General features: G+C 36.0%; 1 protein-coding gene across 1 annotated transcript in view; it reads left to right on the plus strand.

The window, feature by feature from the left end:
• The first annotated feature begins 6,169 nt into the window (after window positions 1-6,169).
• The window catches only part of LOC111059557 (patronin), a 130,996-nt gene continuing 115,532 nt past the window's right edge, over window positions 6,170-21,633 (plus strand). Inside the window, exon 1 of the mRNA XM_039422947.1 lies at window positions 6,170-6,591. Coding sequence (XP_039278881.1) covers window positions 6,436-6,591 — 156 coding nt within the window. The 5' untranslated portion in view covers window positions 6,170-6,435. The remainder of the gene's footprint in view (window positions 6,592-21,633) is intronic.

Raw genomic sequence — 21,633 nt, forward strand, 5'->3', positions numbered from 1 at the left:
TAGTAAATTACATTGAACCGAAGTAACCTCAAAACAACGTTGAAACTTGGTGAGATTGTTCCATCATGCATACTGTACTATTTAGTATTTACTTTTCATAAATATTATTGAACTTGCATATATTATCGACTTATATTTTTATAGAAAAGTGATTCCAATTGTTATAAACTTTAATCGTTAGCCAGTTTCTTAATCGCCACATCAAGACTTATTCTTCTACCTACTGACAGGAAAAATATTGCAAAGGCCATACTGTAGCTTGTCGTAATAAGTTAGAAACCACTTGAATTATAATAATTCTATGCTACTCTGAACTCTATACTGTTATTTGTGAGAAATTTGAATTTTTCTCCTAAATATAGCTTGAAGCTACAGTATCTTGTTTTCCATGAACGTTTAAATCTCAAATTCTGAACTGTCCTCATTTTTATGTACATTGACATGGCGATAAGCTGAATAGGATTCTCATGAGTAATTCTAATCTGCATCTTAGAATTATTGAAGCGACAACTGTGATTTTAATTGCTGTGATATTCTGACTGTGATACATCCCTACGTTTACAAACTGATTGTGCAGAGATTTTATGTAATTTATTGTTTGGTACAGCTTTTATGTAATCTATTGTATTAGGACAGCATTAACATAACCTTGAGTACTTCTTGAGCTACACTTCTTGACATTATTATAATGGGAAAAAAAACTTCAAAGGCTCCCGTATATCAGGAAAAACAGAATGAGTGTTTGTGCAATGTTTGCCAGCAAATAGTTAAGGTTAATGATCGCGCAGTGACTTGTGATTGCAATGATAGTAAGTGGTATCACATAAAATGTGTAAATATTTCTGACAATCATTATGATGCAATGAGAGACGGAACAGGCACAGACCTGATATGGATGTGCGAAGAATGTAAGTCCCACATTAATAGTGAAGCCACTCATATCTCTACATTATTTAACAAAACTGACAATGATTTATCAAAATCTGACACAAATAGCGTAACACACAGTAATGTTACTACCAGAAACAAAACAAATAACTATGATACTATTATCAAATTTTTACATGAGGACATAGAAGACCTAAAAAACGAAATTAAAATGTTAAAAGTGAATAATGACAGATTATCGGAGATAGTGGCAAGGAAAACAGAGGTAATATGTAGTATGGAGAATATAATTCGAGAATTTTCAGAGGGTATCCACCCGGAGCCTTGCTGCCCTATTAGAAGAAAGGCCGAAAATGCTGCATCAGTCCTCGTCGGTGAGTCTGAGCGTGGTGCACCTTTAGCCAAGGAGAGCGCCCGTATGGGTGATGAAGCCAACCTACCAGCCCAGATCCAACAATCAACCACAGAAGCTGTTGGAGGCGCACCAAAACCACACACAGATGAGAGCAGCAGTGTACTTATTATTGGAGAAGCAGAGAGCCAACAAAGAAGAGAGGAACCTGACCATCTGATTATTGGTGATTCGAGTCTAAGAGGTGTCGGTGAGGTTATGGTTGGAAAGATGAAACAATGTCCGAATATAAAAATTATACCATCAGGAAGAATCCAGGATGTGAGTAAATATCTAGCAAAACAAGAAAAAATGCCTAAAAAAGTAATAATAAATGTAGGATCAAACAATGTACCATCAGCCAGAACGCCAAATCATGTAATGAGGCCGCTCTGGCTTACATTGGAAGCAAATATACGTAGATTCCCCCTCACAGATTGGTATATAGGTTCTATCCACTACCGAGAGGACTGTGGTATCCGGTTTGTTGATGAGACAAATGGTGCTATGAATTTCATGTGTGAGCAGCTTAAAATAAATTTTATAGATAATACAAGGATCTGAAAAAGAAACACCTGAGTTGGGATGGATCACATTTGAACAAAGAAGGAACACATGTACTGGCCGACAGTATAGTAAGAGTTATGGAACCGAAAAAGATGCCACTGAAAGAAAACTTCCAGGCTAGACCCAGCTACAGTATGGCAGTCCGGCGTGATTCATTGTAGCCACAAACAGCATTGAACCACACTCCACATACCAAGGAACACAGAAAAAATCAACAATCCTTCAAACAGACTTGCAATAGGAAAAATAAGTCACTCACCATCTACCACTTGAATCTACAAAGGGGATTGCAATCAAAACTGGAGAGGTTGAGCATGGATCTGAGTCTGTACACCCCTGATATCGGTGTTCTTTCGGAGCATGGACTCAGAGAGGAGGACCTACTACACACCAATATTGCTGGCTACACTCTTATAGCAAACTATTGTCGTAAAACTCTTCTCTGGGGCGGCATTGCCATGTATAAAAGAAGCAACCTTCAACTGAACATGGAGAAAGTAAACTTAGACCACTCACATGCACCTGCAGAACAGCTTTTTGAAACAGTAGTGGTGAAAGTACGGATGAGGCAGATGAACCTAATCATTATTGGCACCTATAGATCTCCATACCCCAGAACAGAAGATGAATTCCTATCCAGACTTGGAAGTCTACTTCAAAAATACTCTGGAAAGCGCTTCAAGATTGTTGTCCTTGGAGACACCAACATAGACACTCTAAAACCAGAGAGCCAAATCTGTAAGGACCTAGAAAATATCTTGACACAGCATGGCTGCCAAATCTACAGGATGCCTGCTACAAGAATCACTCAAAACTCAACCACTAGCATTGACGGATGTTATCACAATATGGACACAAAAACAATAGAAACTAAAGCATACCCAAACCAAATTTCCGACCATCACACTGTCATCTGCAAAGTAACTAGTACGGTGGAATATGAAAATGCTATATATAAACACACCCGAAACTTCTCCACAGAAAATCTAAATCAACTAAAGACATTGCTTCAGCAAGCTGACTGGACAAGGGTGACAAACTCTCCACAAGTAGATGACAAATATAATAACTTTCTGAAGATAATGCGGATAAGTATGGATAGTGCCTCGAGAATTAAAAAAAATTACTACATCCGAAAAAAATATCTTTTGGGACAATAACACATTGACATTGAGACACAAACTACTCCAAGCAAATAACCAGTACTTGGCAACAGGCTCTCTGGAAGATAAAGAAAAATGCTCTACTTTAAAGAAGGCCTATGACACTGAAGTGAGAGAGAAGAAAGTGCAGCAGATAAGAAGTAGAATTGAAAAGACTAATAATAAACCAAAAATTCTCTGGAAGATTATCAATAATGAAAGAAACAAAAACAAGCTAGGAGTACAGGACAACCTAGTGCTGAACTGGGAAAAAGGAAAAATAGTAAACCCCAAGCATATTAGTGATATCTTCAATTCTTTATTCACACAACCGCCACCAAAGTCAAATATGCACGCATTAGATAGTGAGGATGAGATGCTTGATGCTCCATTATTCAGTGATTTCTCCACAATTTCAGAATCAGACATTGACTGCCTTCTTGACAACCTAAAACCAAGTAACTCAGCTGGATATGATGAGATTACAGGAAAAATAATGAAGTATTGCAAGGACGAGTTGAAAAAGCCACTTCTTGACATTGCTAACTCATCTATAAAACAAGCAAAATTTCCATCATACATGAAAGTGGCAAAGATTTATCCTAAACTGAAAAAAGGTGACAAAACTGATCCCAGGAATTACAGACCGATTGCTAATCTGCCTACACCATCAAAAATAATCGAAAGAGCAGCCTATAATCAAATAATATCCCATCTTGAAGACAACAATTTACTTGTGAAACAGCAGCATGGATTCAGAAAGAACCTCGGCACAATGACTGCAATATCAAATTTACACAATGAGATTACAAAAATGTGGGAAGAACATAAAACCCCCTGTGGACTCTTTATTGATCTACAAAAGGCATTTGATACTACAATAGACTTCAAGATACTAAAAAGCAAGCTCAAAAAACTAAAAATTGTAGGAAATGCACTTGCCTGGCTAGAAAACTACCTCACAAACCGGCAACAATATGTTGAAGTAGAACATAAAATCAATAGCAATGTAATCAACTATAGATCATCCATACAAGCAGTCACTAAGGGCGTACCACAGGGATCGATACTGGGCCCCCTGCTATTCCTCATTTATATAAACGACTTTTCTAAGGAATTACAACCTGATAAAAAATGCATTTTGTTTGCAGATGACACAACAATACTTATGCCCACTAGCAAGGAAATGTCTAAAAATGAAGTAATCGATTCTACATTCAATGAAATTAAAGGAATCTGCAATAAATTAAACCTTACCATCAACACTACAAAAACAGTCTGTATTACATTCACAAATAGAAATCAACAACATGAACCCCTGAATGGAGAAATAATGGAGGCCGACAATACAAAATTCCTCGGAATTCTAGTGGACAAAAATCTCACCTGGCAAAACCACATAGATCACCTGTGTAAAAAACTATCTTCAGCAGTGTATGTGATCCGCAGAATACGCAATATAACAGATGAGAAGACAGCATTTACATCCTACCATGCCCCATTTTCATCTCATCTCAAATACGGCATTGTTGCATGGGGATCGGCAACAATAGCAAACCTCAACAGAGTACTGTGTATACAGAAGAGAGCTATACGCACTATACTGAGAAGAAATATGTTGGATCACTGTAAGGGCTTCTTTGTGCAGTATAATATCCTGACAGTGATCTCACTATATATCATGGAAACAGTACTAGCGGTGGTGAAAACAAACCCCAGGCTGAGATGCGGACAACACACCTACAGCACCCGAACCAGGAATAATATTGATCTTCCCCAACACAGACTCACTAAGACTGCAAAATCACCAGCCTACACTGGGGCTTTCTTCTTCAATCTGCTCCCGCTGCATGTAAAATCAATGGTCAATACTGGGACATTCCCAAGAACACTGAAGATGTACCTGCTGACAAGACCCTATTACTCAGTAGCAGAGTATGTTGGGGAACACACTGCTACACACCTGGACTAACCCGGGACAACTATGACGACTCCACGGACACAAGACCGTCGGGAGGACCTAGGAAGTAAAAAAGTACCGTACTACCACATTTGAAAGTAGAAACTAATTTCCCTACAGTATTTTGAAGTACAGTAGATTTATAAATACGGTAAGACAAGTTTAAACAAGTTCCATTTATCATAAATAAGCCGTAAAGCATTCCTTCCATAAATATAGAATAGAAGTAATTGGCGTGTCCTCTTCTTAGGCTACGGTACCTACTGTAACTCCAAATAATCACTCATATATATAATGTTCAAATTGCGATTAATTTTCGAGAAAATATTGGATGTATAAATTACTGTATTACAAACACAAAGATTTGTTTCTTCATAGAAAGCTTATCGATTAGAGCCACTACCTCTGTAATCAGAGGTAGGTAGTGTTGGAGCTCGGTAGCTCTGTGTTCATAGGTAGTGTTCTAGAACACACCCCCATTCTTCATGACATTGTCCTTACAGTACTCTGAATACCGTACTTATTGCTCCGACAAAAACCGCATTTATTACAGTAACTAACTTAATTGCTTCATTCAATTTTAAAAGCCAGTGCTTTGTTCAAACAAGAACTATGGATAAAATAGCAGATAACGTATCTTATTACATTTTGTTTCTACAGCCATAACTAATCGTCTACCGTTATCGAATTAAATCATGGAATCAATGAACAAGTAAGATCATATGACGTCATCTAATCGTAGTTAAATTTGATAGAAGTGTATTCAACCGTGTTATTACATACAATTTTAATCTAGCTTTGTTCATTTTTTGTATTAGAGTAAAAAGTTCTTTTGAGATTTGATGTTTGAATTTGCCGCTAATAAAGGTTTACCGAGAGTACCAACCTATATAAACTAATAGATATTATGTCTTCTACCTTTTCGACTATTTAAAATTTTTGCAGTCATAGCTTTATGCGATGATTATAATGAATATAAATATTTGAAACAATAAGATAAATTATAAATTGATGAAAGTGTTGAAATAACAGTTGAAAATTCAATTTTTATAAAACTATTTTATTTAAACTATGATTTATAGAAAGTGATTACAGAATAAAAATGAATTGTTTCTGATAAAATAGTTTTTTAGACTATGAAGTTGAATTTAATAATAGAATAATCCGTTTTGTTATGTTGCACCAAACCCCCAGAGATCGGTTCGATTCAGGTGTTCTGTGGTTCTGTTTCTGAATACGACAGACAGATCCAACATCCAAAATGGTTGAGTGCATGTGAAACTTATATTGAAGTTTATTAAATTTTTAATTGTTTTGTTGTCAATTAGAACTTTAACCTGAAAAATACTATTAAAAATAATTGATTCTGTAAGGGAATAATTGCATGTTTTAAACTTGTATAGGTGCATTGAATCATTTGTTTGTTGTGTTTGACAAGTGTGTGTGGGCTGATTTTGCTGAGATGACAAGAGATTCAAGTTTAGTGAATGTGGTGTGCTATTTCACGGTTATTTAACAATCAAACGTGCCAAAGGAAGTCTGTTGATGAAGATTCTCAAAATATTGTGATGGATCGTGGGGACAGCAGGCGAACAGGAACTCCCCATGACGGCGAGAGAACGGATACTTACGATACCAGACAGGTACGACATAAATTAATCAATCTGTTTATGACTCACCTTTTCGTTCTTACATGAGTAGCAATTTGCTTTCAGTTATTTAGAATTGTTTTCTTTATATAATTTGTGTGTTGACTATTTGAGATTGACACCCAACCTACTCATCTAAGCAATCAACTAAGATGACCCGGTTAAAGTTGTACTCAGCAAACGAATTTTTAGAAATATAATTTGCTTGATTGCTTTCTGTACCAATTCCGTGTAGCCAATAACAGTGATTGACAATTAAGAGTATTTGTCTAAGGAATAAAAAGTTTTCGATTTGGATATTTGGTTCAGCTGTTAGTATTAGGTATGGAAAACATGTAACATTTCGAACTGACTGAAGTGTATTTGACTGATAAACTTATATAGGGCTATTTATACATCACTCAGCAAAAGTGCAATCGGTGGGTGATTTATCCTCAATAAACAATTGAGTTTAAGCATAGACTAATTCAACATTTTTTTTTTATTGGTGTGAGCTAAGTTTGTTTTTTGAGAGTTGACAATCTCTAAAAATGTTAAGTAAAGTATTATTATCATGGTGTATAATTGTATATTAGGCCTACCCTTTGGCTGGTCCACACATTGGTTTTTAAAGGTTCGTTCCAGAGTCTTGGATTCTTTGGCTTTTCTTATTATGGTTGGGCTATCAGATTCTGCTTTAGTGCAGAGGCAAACCGTCTGTCGTCCTTCAAAGTTTTCTTAGGTTTAATTAAATTAAGATCTTGAAGTATGAACTTGGGCTTTCTTATAATATGATCAGGCTATCAGATTTTGTTTTAGTGAAGAGAAACCGGCTGTCGTCCTCCAGTGCATAATCATAGGTCTAATTCAATTATTTTCTTGAAAAATGAATGAATTCTCAATTATTGTAGCCTAATTGTTTTTTTTATTTATTAGGGCCTTTCATGATTCTAGTCTTATCTAATTTTCTTAATGTGTTTTCATCTTGAGAAATAGTGCAGTTGATTTTTTATCTACTCAACTTACATCCAAATAGCCCAATAAAAATATTTTATTTGATAATAATATAATTTGGTAATAATAATAATAGGTCTAGGCCTATTGTTCTGTCTATAAGACAACAGTATTGTAGCCTTGAACACTTCTATTCAGGCTATCATGTCGACTTTTACATAGCTTAATATATTAACGAGCAATGTATATACTGGCTGATATTGTCAGAATTTTCCATTTTCTCATAAATAATGACATAGCTTACAGTGTTTGAGGCGGACTGAGAAGTTGATAATTCTGGTTGCCTTTTCTTGTAGCAGTAACACATCTAAGCCAGCTGAATGAAGCATGTCCCCAAAACACGTTGAAGAAGTGTTAGTAAATATTCCATTGCCACCATAATATCTCAAATTTATGAGTAGATGAAGTACCCTCGAGAGTTTCACGCCTTGATGATATGTATGTTATATTTAAATTTATTGTTAGTAGGCTATAGAATTCCAGTAAACTATTCCAATCTTCATTTTGCAGAGGGTAAATCAAAATTGTCCTCACTAAGTTTTAATCTATTTGTCAGGTACCATCCCTCAGCATTCTGGGTAACGATTCTTTTCTCGCCTGAACTTCCTCTTTCTTTTATGGCGCTACAGCTCATGGTGAGCCTTGGTCTCCGCAACTATCAACCTCCACACATCTCTATCGTTTACTATGCCTCTCCATCCCCTCACTCAAAACTCCCAACTTCATTCAGCACCTCATCCAGCCATCTTTTCCTGGTTCTCCCTCTGTGTCTCAAACTTCCTCTTTACATTATTCTATTTAGTGTCGTCTGCGAACAGTATGGAGTCGTTACATTTTATGAATTTATTGGTTACCGTTAGGAGGATGGTCAGCAAGGGACTTACGACAGACCCATTTGGCACTCTATGGTCATGTTGTTTTTCGTCCCAAACAATTAAATTTCTAGCATTTCATTATAATCTTCATGAAATTAATATTGTAGTTAACTTAATGGAAGCACGAGTCTTTTGTATCCCTTTGGTAGTAGCTAGCCTTAAGCTAGGTTTACACTATGTAGCAGAGCTACATGTAGCTCAGCTATATAGATCTGCTACAAGTTCAGAAGTGACACTGGAGATCTGCTATATAGCCCAGCTATATAGCAGTTTTAAGCTTATTTTCTCAGCTATATAGCAGAAAATGAGCTATCCAAAATTTTCGGTAAACAGGGGTACAAGAAAGGAGCCTCCTCGAAGATTGCGATCCATGAGATCATACAAGTAAAAGCGAATAAACACGTAAACGAAAAGCAAAGAAAAGTAAGTGAAAAATAACGAGCTTAAGCAATCGGGCGTACCCTGGTAACGTCAGTACATTACTGACGGCCAATCCTTTCACCACCGAGCAAGAGGCAAGAATGCCCCAAAAAAGGCACTTTTCAGAGCCATCTCTGACGACCATTTCAATTAATATTGAAGGAATTACAAAAGACAAAGAGGAACTACTTTCTCAGCTATGTAAAAATACTAATTGTGACATATTGTGCGTTCAAGAAACACACAGGGATCTTACAAGAAATAGACCACAAATTTATGGAATGACACGGGCAGTTGAAGTGCCACATTCAAAGTATGGCAGTGCTATTTTTATCAGAGAAGACTTGGCTTTAAAGTCAACCTCTTTTACTAATGCTGACGATATTGAAATACTCACGGTAGAACTTCAAAACTGCACTGTAACATCTGTTTACAAGCCACCCAAAATACAAAACATAAGCGACAGAAAAGCACTCAAATTCCAGTAGCTGGCCAAATTTTCAGCACTCCTTTCAGCATGAAAGAACTTGAAAAATGTATAAGTGTGATGAGAGTTGGGAAGGCAGCAGGTGAGGATGATATTTGTACAGAGCAAATAAAACATTTCGGAAGTGTGACAAGGTGCTGGGTTCTTGAACTCTTCAACAACTGTGTTACTAAATACAGTATCCCAAAACTGTGGAGGAAATCTAAAGTAGTTGCACTCCTTAAACCTGGCAAGACCCCTGACAAAGCCAGTAGCTACCGACCCATATCACTCCTCAGTCACCTGTACAAACTCTATGAGAGGATGATTCTGGAACGCATTCAACCAGTCATTGAACAAAGACTCATTCCCCAACAAGCCGGATTCAGACCAGGAAAGAACTGTACAAGTCAAGTTTTGAAGCTTACAGAGCATATTGAAGAGGGATTCCAGGAAAAGCTCATAACAGGCGTTGCATATGTGGATCTTTCGGCTGCATATGATACAGTAAACCACAGGCTGCTTCTACAAAAAATAGTCACATTAACAGGAGATCACCAATTAGCAAAAATAGTAGAATCACTGCTGCAGAACAGACGCTTCTATGTTAGCTTTGAAGGGAAGAAGAGCCGGTGGAGAAATCAAAGAAATGGGCTTCCCAGGGTGGAGTGCTGTCACCCTTACTCTTCAACATGTATACTAATGATCAACCCATCTTTACAGATGCAGAACATTTCTTGTATGCAGATGATCTTGCATTAGCTGTTAGGGATCGTACTTTCCCTGGAGTTGAGAAAAAACTCACCAATGCCCTACAAGGTCTGTCAGAGTACTACAAAGCAAACTCCCTAAAACCAAATCCAGCTAAAACAATAGTATGTGCCTACCATCTGAAATCTAGGGAAGCAAAGAGACGTCTGGAAGTAACATGGAACAATCAGCTGCTGGAACACTCAGAGACACCAAAGTACCTAGGAGTTATATTGGACAGATCGCTCACATATAAAGCTCATTGTCAAAGTACAATGTTGAAAGTAAGCACAAGAAACAATCTTCTGAGGAAACTTCGAAGTAGTAAATGGGGTGCAAAGCCAACTGTACTAATGACAACAGCCAAAGCACTATGCTACTCAACAGGGGAATATGCATGTCCTGTCTGGAATAGGTCAGCACATACCAGGAAGGTTGACACAGCACTCAATGAAACCTGTCGCCTTATAACAGGGTGTATGAAACCCACTCCCATTGAAAAGTTGCACCAAGCAGCAGGCATTGAAAACCCGGGAGTACGCAGAGCTGAAACTGAGTACATTGAGCGGTTCAAACAAACTTTTGACTCACGACATGTAATGTACCAAATGGACGAACCACCGCCTTCACGACTAAAATCAAGGAAGAGTTTCCTGGGATCTACATCTGCCGATCCACCTCCATGGCTCCCAAAACAAACACCAACACCTACAGGACTTGACCTGGACTGGCGAACATGGGCGGTGTTGAACCAACTTAGAACTGGGGTTGCACCGACAAAAGTAAATAGGGCTAGATGGCATCAAATAGAGCCCGGAGACCTAAACTGCGAGTGTGGAGAGCTTCAGGACACTGGACACCTTTTGGAGTGCCCCCTCTGCCCAACAAAATGCACCATCAACGACCTGTGGCAGGGAAATGCCTCTGGCATTTCGGTGGCACAATACTGGACACGACAACTTTAATGCCTCAATGCTCGGACACGAAAAAGTAAGTTCGGTAAACATCAAAGAGAATCCGAGCTACATATAGCTCTGCTACTTTTCAATTTTTGTTTATAGCAGAGCTAGATGTAGCTTCTCTGTCCTTGAAGGAAGGCTGCCGCAACTGTTTACTGCTGTTTGCAGCTGCCTGTGCCTGCTGGGTTTACACCTGATATACTGTATTCATTTGTTTGATTGTCTGTTTGCATTTCTTTTTGATTTATATATTATTGTGCAGTAATGGAGAGTGAATTCGACTGGAATAGAGACAAAATTATCCAATATCTTCTTTCCCTTCTCTGTGCTGGAAATATCATAATATTTTGTGATAAATGTAGTTCTAGCTGCTGCAAGAACTACCTTCTTCTTCGGCATCTGGCTGGGAACTGAGCAGTGAATACTGGTTTATTCCAAACTATATGTAGCTCTGCTACAAGTAATGGCATCAAAATGGCAGCACAGAGAAGAAAAAGAAGATATTGGATAATTTTGTCTCTATTCCAGTTAAATTCACTTTCCAACATTGCACAATAATATATAAATCGAAAAGAAATGCTCGCAATGCGCAGTAACCTACTAGCACTCTGACAACAAATGAGTACAGTATATCTGGTGTAAACCCAGCAGACACTAAACAGCTGCAAACAGCAGTGAACAGCTGCGGCAGACTTCCTTCAAGGACAGAGCAGCTACATCTAGCTCTGCTATAAACTAAAATTGACATGTAGAAGAGCTACATCTAGCAGAGCTACATATAGCATACATTTGAGCTACATATAGTTCTGCTACATAAAATTAGCGTTAAATTTACTTATAGCAGAGCTACATCTGGCAGAACTATATGTAGTTGACAGAGCTATATGTAGCTCAAATTTTATATAGCTCTCCAGCTACATAGTGTAAACGTAGCTTTAAACATCGACCTGACCGTTCTGTTCCTATCCTTTCAGTTTAGGTCGCACTCGCGTTCGATGTCCAAGTAACATTTACACATTGTAAAGCATGAGAATTAAGTCTCAATCATGTTACAGAACCATGTCATCAAAATGTTTTTATGTTTGCCATCTGATTGGCACTGAGTGAAACTGAAAGCTAAACCACGACCTGCCCTCACTGTTCGTATCTTTACCCAATTATTTAGGTCAAACTTAAATTATATGATTGTTTATGAAATACTTGGATATATTGAATTCAAATAGTAGTTAGGCTATATTTAGCTATACAAATCCAAGTACCTACCATTTTTAAAAATTGTTCACTTACAAATTAATTGTTTATTAATTTAGGTCAAATTTTGTTTTAATTGTAATTTATATATTTTTTATAATTTGTCCTCTTATCTACCTTGTAAGTGGGTTCCGAACCAACTATATTATTATGGCGTAGGGTGTTGCACTTTAATCGAGGAAAGGCTCCTCCCAAACTCAACAGTCATCGTGTTATTGTTTTCTCCGATTGGAAGGTATCATGCTTGAGAAGTGAGAAGGAAGGACGGATTCCTTTTTTCTCTTTTCCTCTCTTTCCGCTCTATAAGACCTCTTCTGTTTCAACTGGAATAGCGTGAAGGAATCTCTTCTTGATACATATGTGGTGGGATGGTTTGCTTCTGGTAATCTTGTTCAGAAACTGCAATTTTTTCTAATATGGATAAGTAAATGAATATTACAAACTAGCTGGCCCGGCGAACTTCGTACCGCCAAATACTTAATGCATCTCATGACAAACTTTAGCTGGATGCACACCTGAGGAGGCGCGATGTGGCATTTTGCATCCAGGTGCTTCTTGCTTATTGGTTTGAATGGAAGAACTCACACACACTGAATCGGGCATGGAGTGGAACGGTGTGATTAGGCAATCTCCATAAGATCAACACTTTGTATGTTGTATCACCAAGCCAAGCCTCCTCTGGTGTTCTTAGCCTTAGCTTAATCTGATGCATCACTATATTTTTATGAAAATTATCCAACAATCAGTATTTACATTTCCTATGTGCTTAGTTAGTTGTGCAGCAGTTTGTTTTTTTTTCATTACTTATTATTTGGAAAGTGATTCTATTCTCCTCGAACATTTAGTATTGAAATTTTTTAACTGCAAAATAAATAATGTACAAAAAATCAATTGATTCTAAACACCGAAGACAGCACAATTATTCGAAACAAAGCAATGTCTTTAGAGCATGAAAGTCTTCAACCTGAGGTCGCACTACTGGATGGTTACACACAGAACAGTCATTTTGATTTTAGTCGGGGGGTTTAGAATAATAATATAAATGGGCGGTAAGGGAACAGCACACACTATTGTCTACTATGTACCGACGGCTGTTGTATGATGCAATGATTATAACAGCTGACTTTTATTTTTGTGTGGCCAGCTCACAAATCTTCTCCCATAAAGCTGCGTACACATATTCGCGCTTCCAACCAGCATCGAGCACGCTCCTCCCTCGTACCACCATCGAACCACAGTCGCACCGCCCACGCACCCATCATGAACGTTATGGAAGATGTTAGATCTTCTCGCGTTCCCCGGTCGATCATCAATCGCTCTGCCGGAGTGACGTTCGGTTGCGGAGCAGAGCGAAAGTCTGTACGCACCTTAAGGATTACATGTGAACTTTGAAGGACCGTAGGAAAGAGTCCTGAAGTCGGATTATGAATTTGATAGGCCATAAACCTGGTCCTGAACATAACGAACACAACTAAATTAAAATCATCAAATTCGGTGCACATATAAAAAAGTTATTGAATGTCAAAATTTGAGAATCGATTTTTATTAAAATTTATATAGATGTTTTAGTCTTGTCAGATTGTACTTAAAGGGATGTTATTGTCGTACTTGTTACGAGGGCTGCTGTGTACTATTTGGTCAAATATTTTGTATTTTACAGACAGGATCAAATATCTTGAACCAGCTGATCATACTTACTTGCATTTTGATGATTGGGGATTAAGATTTAACAACTCTAGCTCATTTTACTCAGTAATATTAAGATTGAAGAAGCCAGTATTCGCTGGGTATATTAGGCTACACAATATTGTCACTTCTTACAAAAGATGCAATTCATTCATTTATTAATTAATTCATTTATTGTATAAAACACTATCATAATACAATTATGACATTGGAGGAAAAGCTAGGCTGAGCCTGTACTATTTCTCTCCAAAAATTTCAATAAAATGTTAATGTTGTCGAAAAGTTAAGGTTATGTAATCATACACTGCTTTGTCACTTGATTCGATTTTCAATTCATTTCCAGTTTCATATAAAAATACAATTGTGGACAATTTAATAAAAATGTCTTGATTCTGATAATACTATCTATAGGCTATTCGAGATTGATTGTATTGATTGATGGTATTACAAATATTTATAAGTGTTATATTTCTAAAAATTCTTCCAAATCTTATGATAATACTGCACTTTGATATTAAACTCATGTTGTAATACTTTTCGAAGTTTTTTTTTGTATTTTCTTTCTATAAAACTGTAATAAATAATAAAATATAGTTGAAATGACACCATTGTCAATTTATCACAATTTAAGTTATTTATTTTACATTTTTCCATGTTCTACCTACTGCAATCAAAAAATTAACATTTTATCATCATAATCACCGCATGTAATAATAATCATTATCACAGAAACAATTAATGAAATTAACTGTCTATTTCGTACAGGGTGCCACCGAGAAATAGGATACTTTGTTTTTGGACGATTCTTGATAGTGGACTGCGGTAGGACGGTTAGGCTCAACTCACACGCACGCGACTCAGGTCGAGAAGAGACTCGACTCTAGTCGAGAGCATGTGTTTTCAAATGGTGACGTCGCGGAGACTAGAATCGACTGGTCATCATGTATCGCACATGGCCACCTTCTCATTTAAAAAAAATGTATTTTTCATATGAAGAGTCAAAGTTGTTGAAGCGACAGAGTAATTTTTCATTCCAAATAGGATGAAACACACTGTCAAATTATTCTTGTGAAAGAAATTTTCAGCTGCTTCCATAATTTTCACCAACTGTGTATAATAAAAAGTTGCGGGTTTCTAAGATTACAATACAACAGTTTATGAGCGAGTTCCCCAATCCAGAGGGTCACTACTCACTAGTGTACTGTAGTATTCTATTCTCTGTGCGTGGTGACATCTTCCACCAGTTGTGTTCGCAACGCGTATCCTGCAACTGTGTATCGCCCGCTTGCTCCGTATCTTGTCATGGTGTGGGGGGCCTCACCCTCCACACGGATTCATGAATGTCAGTCGGTTTGAAGCGCGCGTGAGCGTATTAGCACGCGTGGGTCGCTCTGTTGATCGGTCCATATTGGACTGTGAGTTGGTGATCGCGATCAGTTGTTGATTTCGTGTTGTGTCGCATCGTGTTCGTGTGTTTTGTGTCACAGATTCAAGCCTTCAACTTGTCTGTGGTTGTGCACAGTAGACTGCAAGTTGTGTTGTTTGTTTACAGTGGTCACGTGATAAAATTTAGCAAGGTAGACGAAGTGGTAATTTATTACTTACCAGTGTTATTGGTTCATCGTGGTCTCCCAAAATATTAGAATTAAAAAAATAATATAATTTTTTTATTCAGTTTTATTGTATGAATACAAGTTACATGAGTGTACCATCTAGCCTGAACATGGAGGTCAGAGGTGGATCACTCATTAGGGTCCTTCCATTAATAATGCTGGCTTGCACTGTGTCTGATTAATCTTAATCGGGGATTAGCACATGATAGGGTGATCAGCTGATTAAATATATTTGATCCCTGCAAAACAGGAACCTGGGGTCTGTTTCATAGAACCGCAGTAATACACGGGCCTGTATTACAGGACTTATAAATTAAAATTTACAATCCTGTAAAATTATGTTTCATAAAAATAATTCTATGCTTGTAAAATCACCTGTAATATTCACCTGTATTACAGTTCCTTTATTTTGAATTGATGTTTCCATTGGCCAGCGAGCCTAATATAAGATCTGAACAAAGTGCTACTTAGGATGTTTTGGTGGAAAACCCACATTATCAAATTTCTGACGATGGACAGATTGCATTCATACAGGAAAATATCTTTGTTAATAATAAATAGTTAAGAAATTATAATAACTACTTAACTTACATAACTTATTATAACAGTTTTGAAAGTAGAACGCAAGGGACATCCCACCAACAAAAGCAATACGAATTTACTTTTTTTTTACAACAAAATGTCACTTTTCAAGATTTTACCTACACTAAAAGTTTTAGGATGGTCTAAACAATGATAAAATATTCAACAACTTACAGGTCCAGTAATACAGGAAGTTTCTTTTTATGAAACACAAAAATGATGAAGTCCTGTATTATTTACTTCTAATACAGGCAAATGACTTGAAAATTGTTTATGAAACACAAACTTTTAATTTTCACCTGTAATACAGGAACTTTTCCTCTCTTACAGGACTTGTAACTTTTATGAAACAGACCCCTGTAATAACATTCACAGATTTAATCATAAAAATCATAAGCTTTCATTCATTCTCAAGTTTTACAGCAACTGAAATAGAACATAGGAGCTAGCTAACTGAAAAATCAGTAATAGTTATTCAGAATTTCAATCTTGCTCTATCAAGGGGATCCTTTCAAATAGGAGAATTGATTTTGTCGTTTTTCTTTAGGGCTACTTTTGAATATAAAAATAGAAATCTGAGTACCCTTTTTAAAAAAAAGTGACTAAATATTTTTAAAAAGGGTACTCAAATTTCTATTTTTATAGACTCGATTTTGTTTGTTTATTCATTTGCAAGATAAGATTACCTGAAAAAATACTAATTGAAGTCCTGTTTTTAGTAGAAATCAGTTTACCCAATTGGAAAACTTTTTATTTTAAAAAAGTACCTACTAAAATGATCCTGTTTATATATATTATCTATTCATAAACACCGGGGTAGGATAGACTCCAATCAATTTCAGTTCAGTTCTCAGTAATTAGAAATTGGTTGATTTCTTGAGTGGTGATTGCAAATTAAAATTGAATTAGTTAGAATGACTCATATAAATATTTTATTTTCAAGGCAAATGTATAAAAATCTTTAACAATTTGAAATTCGTGAAAAATATATGCTATCTTGTAGTCCATTCTTAATAAGAGCTCAATGAACATAGAACAATGAATCCTCACTTCTTCACATTCCTTGTGAACTTGCACTGTATAGTAATTTCCTTCCTCATCACCTCAAAGGGCATTAACTCTTATTCCCAGTTCAATTGTTTTATTTCTCAAGATGATGAAAATATCAATTTTTCTGTCCTTGAATAAACTTTGGTCTCACAATAGTTTTATAGGGTTTTTGTTTGATCATGATGTATGTATATTAATCTAATGTCTTCTTCATTATAATACATCTGGTGGCTCGGAACCCACCTAAAATAACAAGATCTACTTGTTTCTCATAGTACGGTACAAACGACTAGGTGGATCTACTCTTCTGCTAATTGAAACAATACTAGAATGATTGGCATCATAATACTCTTCACAAATTATTGTAATGCTTTTTTCGCCCCACTTGGATGTAATGAGCTGGTTTTCGTGCGTCATATGGAGGCCGAAAATGATTGTTTTCTGACCAGGCCGGTAAAAGTTTTACGGCCCCAGGGCTGTAAAATAACCTTGAAGTCAGCTGATTCTGATTTGATGTGAACGTGTTTACAAAATTGTTTATGAAACGGAATCAGTTTATGCTTCTAGAATTGAATAAGTATTCTGCAATAAGATACTATCATTTTATTTGGATGAATAAAATACAGATAAGATATATATATTATAAATTATTCAAATACGAATTTCATAGTAGGATAGAACTTCTAACCTAAACTTCCGAAGTCAACGACAACAAGCATTGTTGACGTTGACATTCAGATTGGCCAAATTTAAGTGTGCTAAAACAGCTGATCAAAAAACTTTTCATTATTTGTGTTTATTATTCAAGAATCAAAACATTTATAATATCATCTTATTGTCATTTGGAAGAATAAAAAGTATAAACTCAACCTCTTACATAATTAAACATAATATTTTAGGTTATTTAGACAAAAAATAAAAATACTTGGGACAATTTCCTGATATTCAGATTACCTCAGGTTTGCTAGAGCTATGACCTTCCTGTTTTGCTTTCGGAAGTGCCTAATAAACAATTATTCTCATATTTATATTGTTTATTTTTCTTTGTGGCGAAAAATAACGTTCTCACCATGGGCAAAAATGTTTTTCCGGCTCTCAATCTTTTCTAGTCCTCGGCCTACGGCCTCGGACTTGAAAACCGATTTCGAGCCGGAAAAGTCTCATTTTCGGCCCTAGGTGCGAAATATACTATTACATGACCAATGAATTTCAAGTTCGATAAAATATTTTAAACCAAATTTGGTGAAATTGCTTAACAAATGTGTCGGGACTGAGAAAGGACAGAGCTGTTTTGTACACTCTCATTACTCTTTCAGGAATTTTTCTCGTAAGTTTTACCGTTAGAAGCAATTTAGGAAAGTAGACCCGTCTCTAGTGACCTTGGGCCGGGTAGACAATGCCCAATAATTCAAGGCTTCTTGTGTTGGTCACTGACATTCTAGCCTCTTCTTTTTGAATTTCTTTCGGAGTAGTAACATAATCCCTAAATAAAAATAGATAGATCCATTGTCTGATGTAAACACTGTCGGTTTACTTTTTCCAATTTGAATAAAAGTTTAACAAAGCTTAAAAAGCTTGTAAACTTAACCCTATGTTTGTTTCAATTTACTCTTTCAAACAATGTTATAGCCTAATATACTTCAGTGATGTACGTCATACACATTATTTCTTTATTTACTGCAATTTGGAATATTAGTGCGCAGTAGTTTAATATGAATGTCTTCAATTTTCGGTAGCCTACTATATTTTTTTCAATTTTCATATTCCATTCTATTTCGGGCTATATTTGCAAGGAATCTCTATAAATTTGGGGTTTAATGGTCATACTCAACCTCTCTTTTTACTGTAATAATGCAATGGATTACCATTGTTTATCCTTTGAATACATGTTAAATCTCCGTGCTACACCGCAAAGTTGAATTAGTTTCCCTATATTGCATTTTCAGCTTCGAAGTTGAGGCTTTAGCATGAATTGATTATAATGTAATAGTAATGTAATGTAATAGCTTACAGTATACTATGTAGTGTATTACGAGTAGTACAGTATACTTTTTTAATAAATTCAACACATAGGAACCTATAAACCAAGGAGCAACTTGAGGTAGAATGAAGCCAATCAATTCTACGTTTATAAATATACAATAATTCCAAATTCAATTGATAGATAATATTTATTGCCAATAAATAAACAATGTAGTACATTAGGACTGATGTATAAATTTAATTAGGAACAGGTTTGGGTTTTAACCGGTTGTTATCTTATCGAAAGAATAATAAATGAATGCAATGGAATATAACACTGAAGGTTTCAATTTTCCCGTATCACTTGAAAACTAGAAGAAAACATATCTCTTATTCTATTGATACATTTATTATGGACATGTGATTCTAGTTTCCAGTAGTGTAGACTTGATCTAATATTTTTTTGAGTAGTGATTTGTTTTTTCTTTTGCAAATAGATGCACCTCTGTCCTATTTGTATTCCAAGTGAAAGGTCGTATCGTGGTTTGACTTTGGAGCAAAGTGCAATCAACTGGGAACCGCCGTTGTTCCAATTAGTGGGACTTATTCTCCTGCCATGTATTTTCAGAGTGTTCTACTATCATCCATTAGTCGAATAACATCGAAGCCTAATTTTCAAATAATGCGACCGACTTGTTGTTAAGGTGCAATTACACGCCTCAAGAAGCGTGTTTTAAGGCCATCACACGGTTTAATTGCAACAGTTAATTGGCTCTTATTAACATTTTAATGCAGCTCTTGTGATTAGAAGGAAAGGTCTCTTTGGCTGGGCTGGTACACCAATCTGTAAAAGTTTGGAAGTTTGTGGTCCATTAAAACTGGCAAATTATTGTTTTAAGATATCACAATTCAAATATCACAATATCACAATTCAAATATCACAATATCAAATTTCAAAATCACAATTCAATTTTTTTACTGAAATAAATACATTGTGGTGATGGAATGACGTGAACCAAGTACAGAATAATCACATTTCAATTAAATACCAAGTAATAACATTTCAGTTTGCAATTGTTTCATTTATCAACTGAAAATTAGTTTTATAGGGATGAAAGATTCTCACTTTATCTATTTATTGAATCAAACCTAAGTAATACTTAAAGATGTAGACTCACTCATCTAGTGCGCCCATGTGGGCATTATTCTAAGCAGAAATAAAATTATTATTAAATGGGAAAACAGACAATTGCTTAAATAATCTTCTACCTTTTTTCATAAGCATTATAAATCAACCAATAGCTGAATTCTTGTCAATTTTTAAATTTATAGTTAAAAATGTGGGTTACAACCATTCACAATACAATTTCCTTGCATCTTTACAATCACTCAAAAATTCAACCTTTAAAATATTTTATAGACGAAATATTCTAAAGAATTGATGCAAGATGGTGGTAGCCGGCTAGCGTGTTTACCTATCTATTCAATGATTGTGCCTTCCATTATGTCTAAGCCGGATTGCACCAGTAACCGATATCCGTTTTTTTCTCCAATTGTGTCTGTGTGTGTGTGTGTGATAGTGCCGCATTTTCTCGGTCGTCGACCGCCTACCCCCTCCCCGATTCCCCCAGTTTTCTTCCCCCCCTCTTAAGTTTTTCCAAACCCTCCTCTGCAGATTATCCCCTCCGCACAACACTTTTCACGTTTTGACTTGCTACGGTCTGTAATAGTAGTGAAACCTTTTTCGCACATTAGATTTGAGTCAATTCTGGCTGACCTCTCTCTCTTTCTTCAAATATTTCTCATCTCTTCCCCATCTTTCTCTCTCTTCATACTTTGCTTTCCGGATAAACTCTTTTCTCACGACTAGGAGCTCTCAGTAAATAACTGTAACTGACTTGCAATTATTCCTGTCTTTGTTGATGTAAATGAATTATTAGAACCGCAATGGTGTTCTGTTGCGTGGTATATTAAAATCACTTTGACTTCATCTTCATTTTTTACGAAATATGTTGAAACAACTCTAAAAGCGTAGAATATCAGTTGAATATCCATCCAATCTCTATTGTGAATAAACTGTGATATGTGTTCTTATCCTGCTAGTAAATGATCCAATCCTCTTTCAAAAAAATATCTGCTTTCAATAGTTGTATTTTCTTGTGGTTGAGACAACTTCCAGTTTTCTTTTCTCATTTGTAAGTTAAAATATTCTGTAGATGGTTTCCAATCTGTTAAGAGAAATGATTCTTTTCAGTTTTACAATTTACAGTTGAGTATTATTATCACTCTTGATTTTAAAGTCATTGAGGATATTGTACCCAATCAGTTGACGATTGTAAAATGAAGCACAAATAACTATTATGAGAAAATGTAAATTGCCTTCATTCACTGAAAAAAGCCTGGAATGTCAATATTTCAAAGTAGACAAA

The sequence above is a fragment of the Nilaparvata lugens genome, chromosome 3 (assembly GCF_014356525.2).
Source record: "Nilaparvata lugens isolate BPH chromosome 3, ASM1435652v1, whole genome shotgun sequence".
Lineage (NCBI taxonomy): Eukaryota > Metazoa > Arthropoda > Insecta > Hemiptera > Delphacidae > Nilaparvata > Nilaparvata lugens.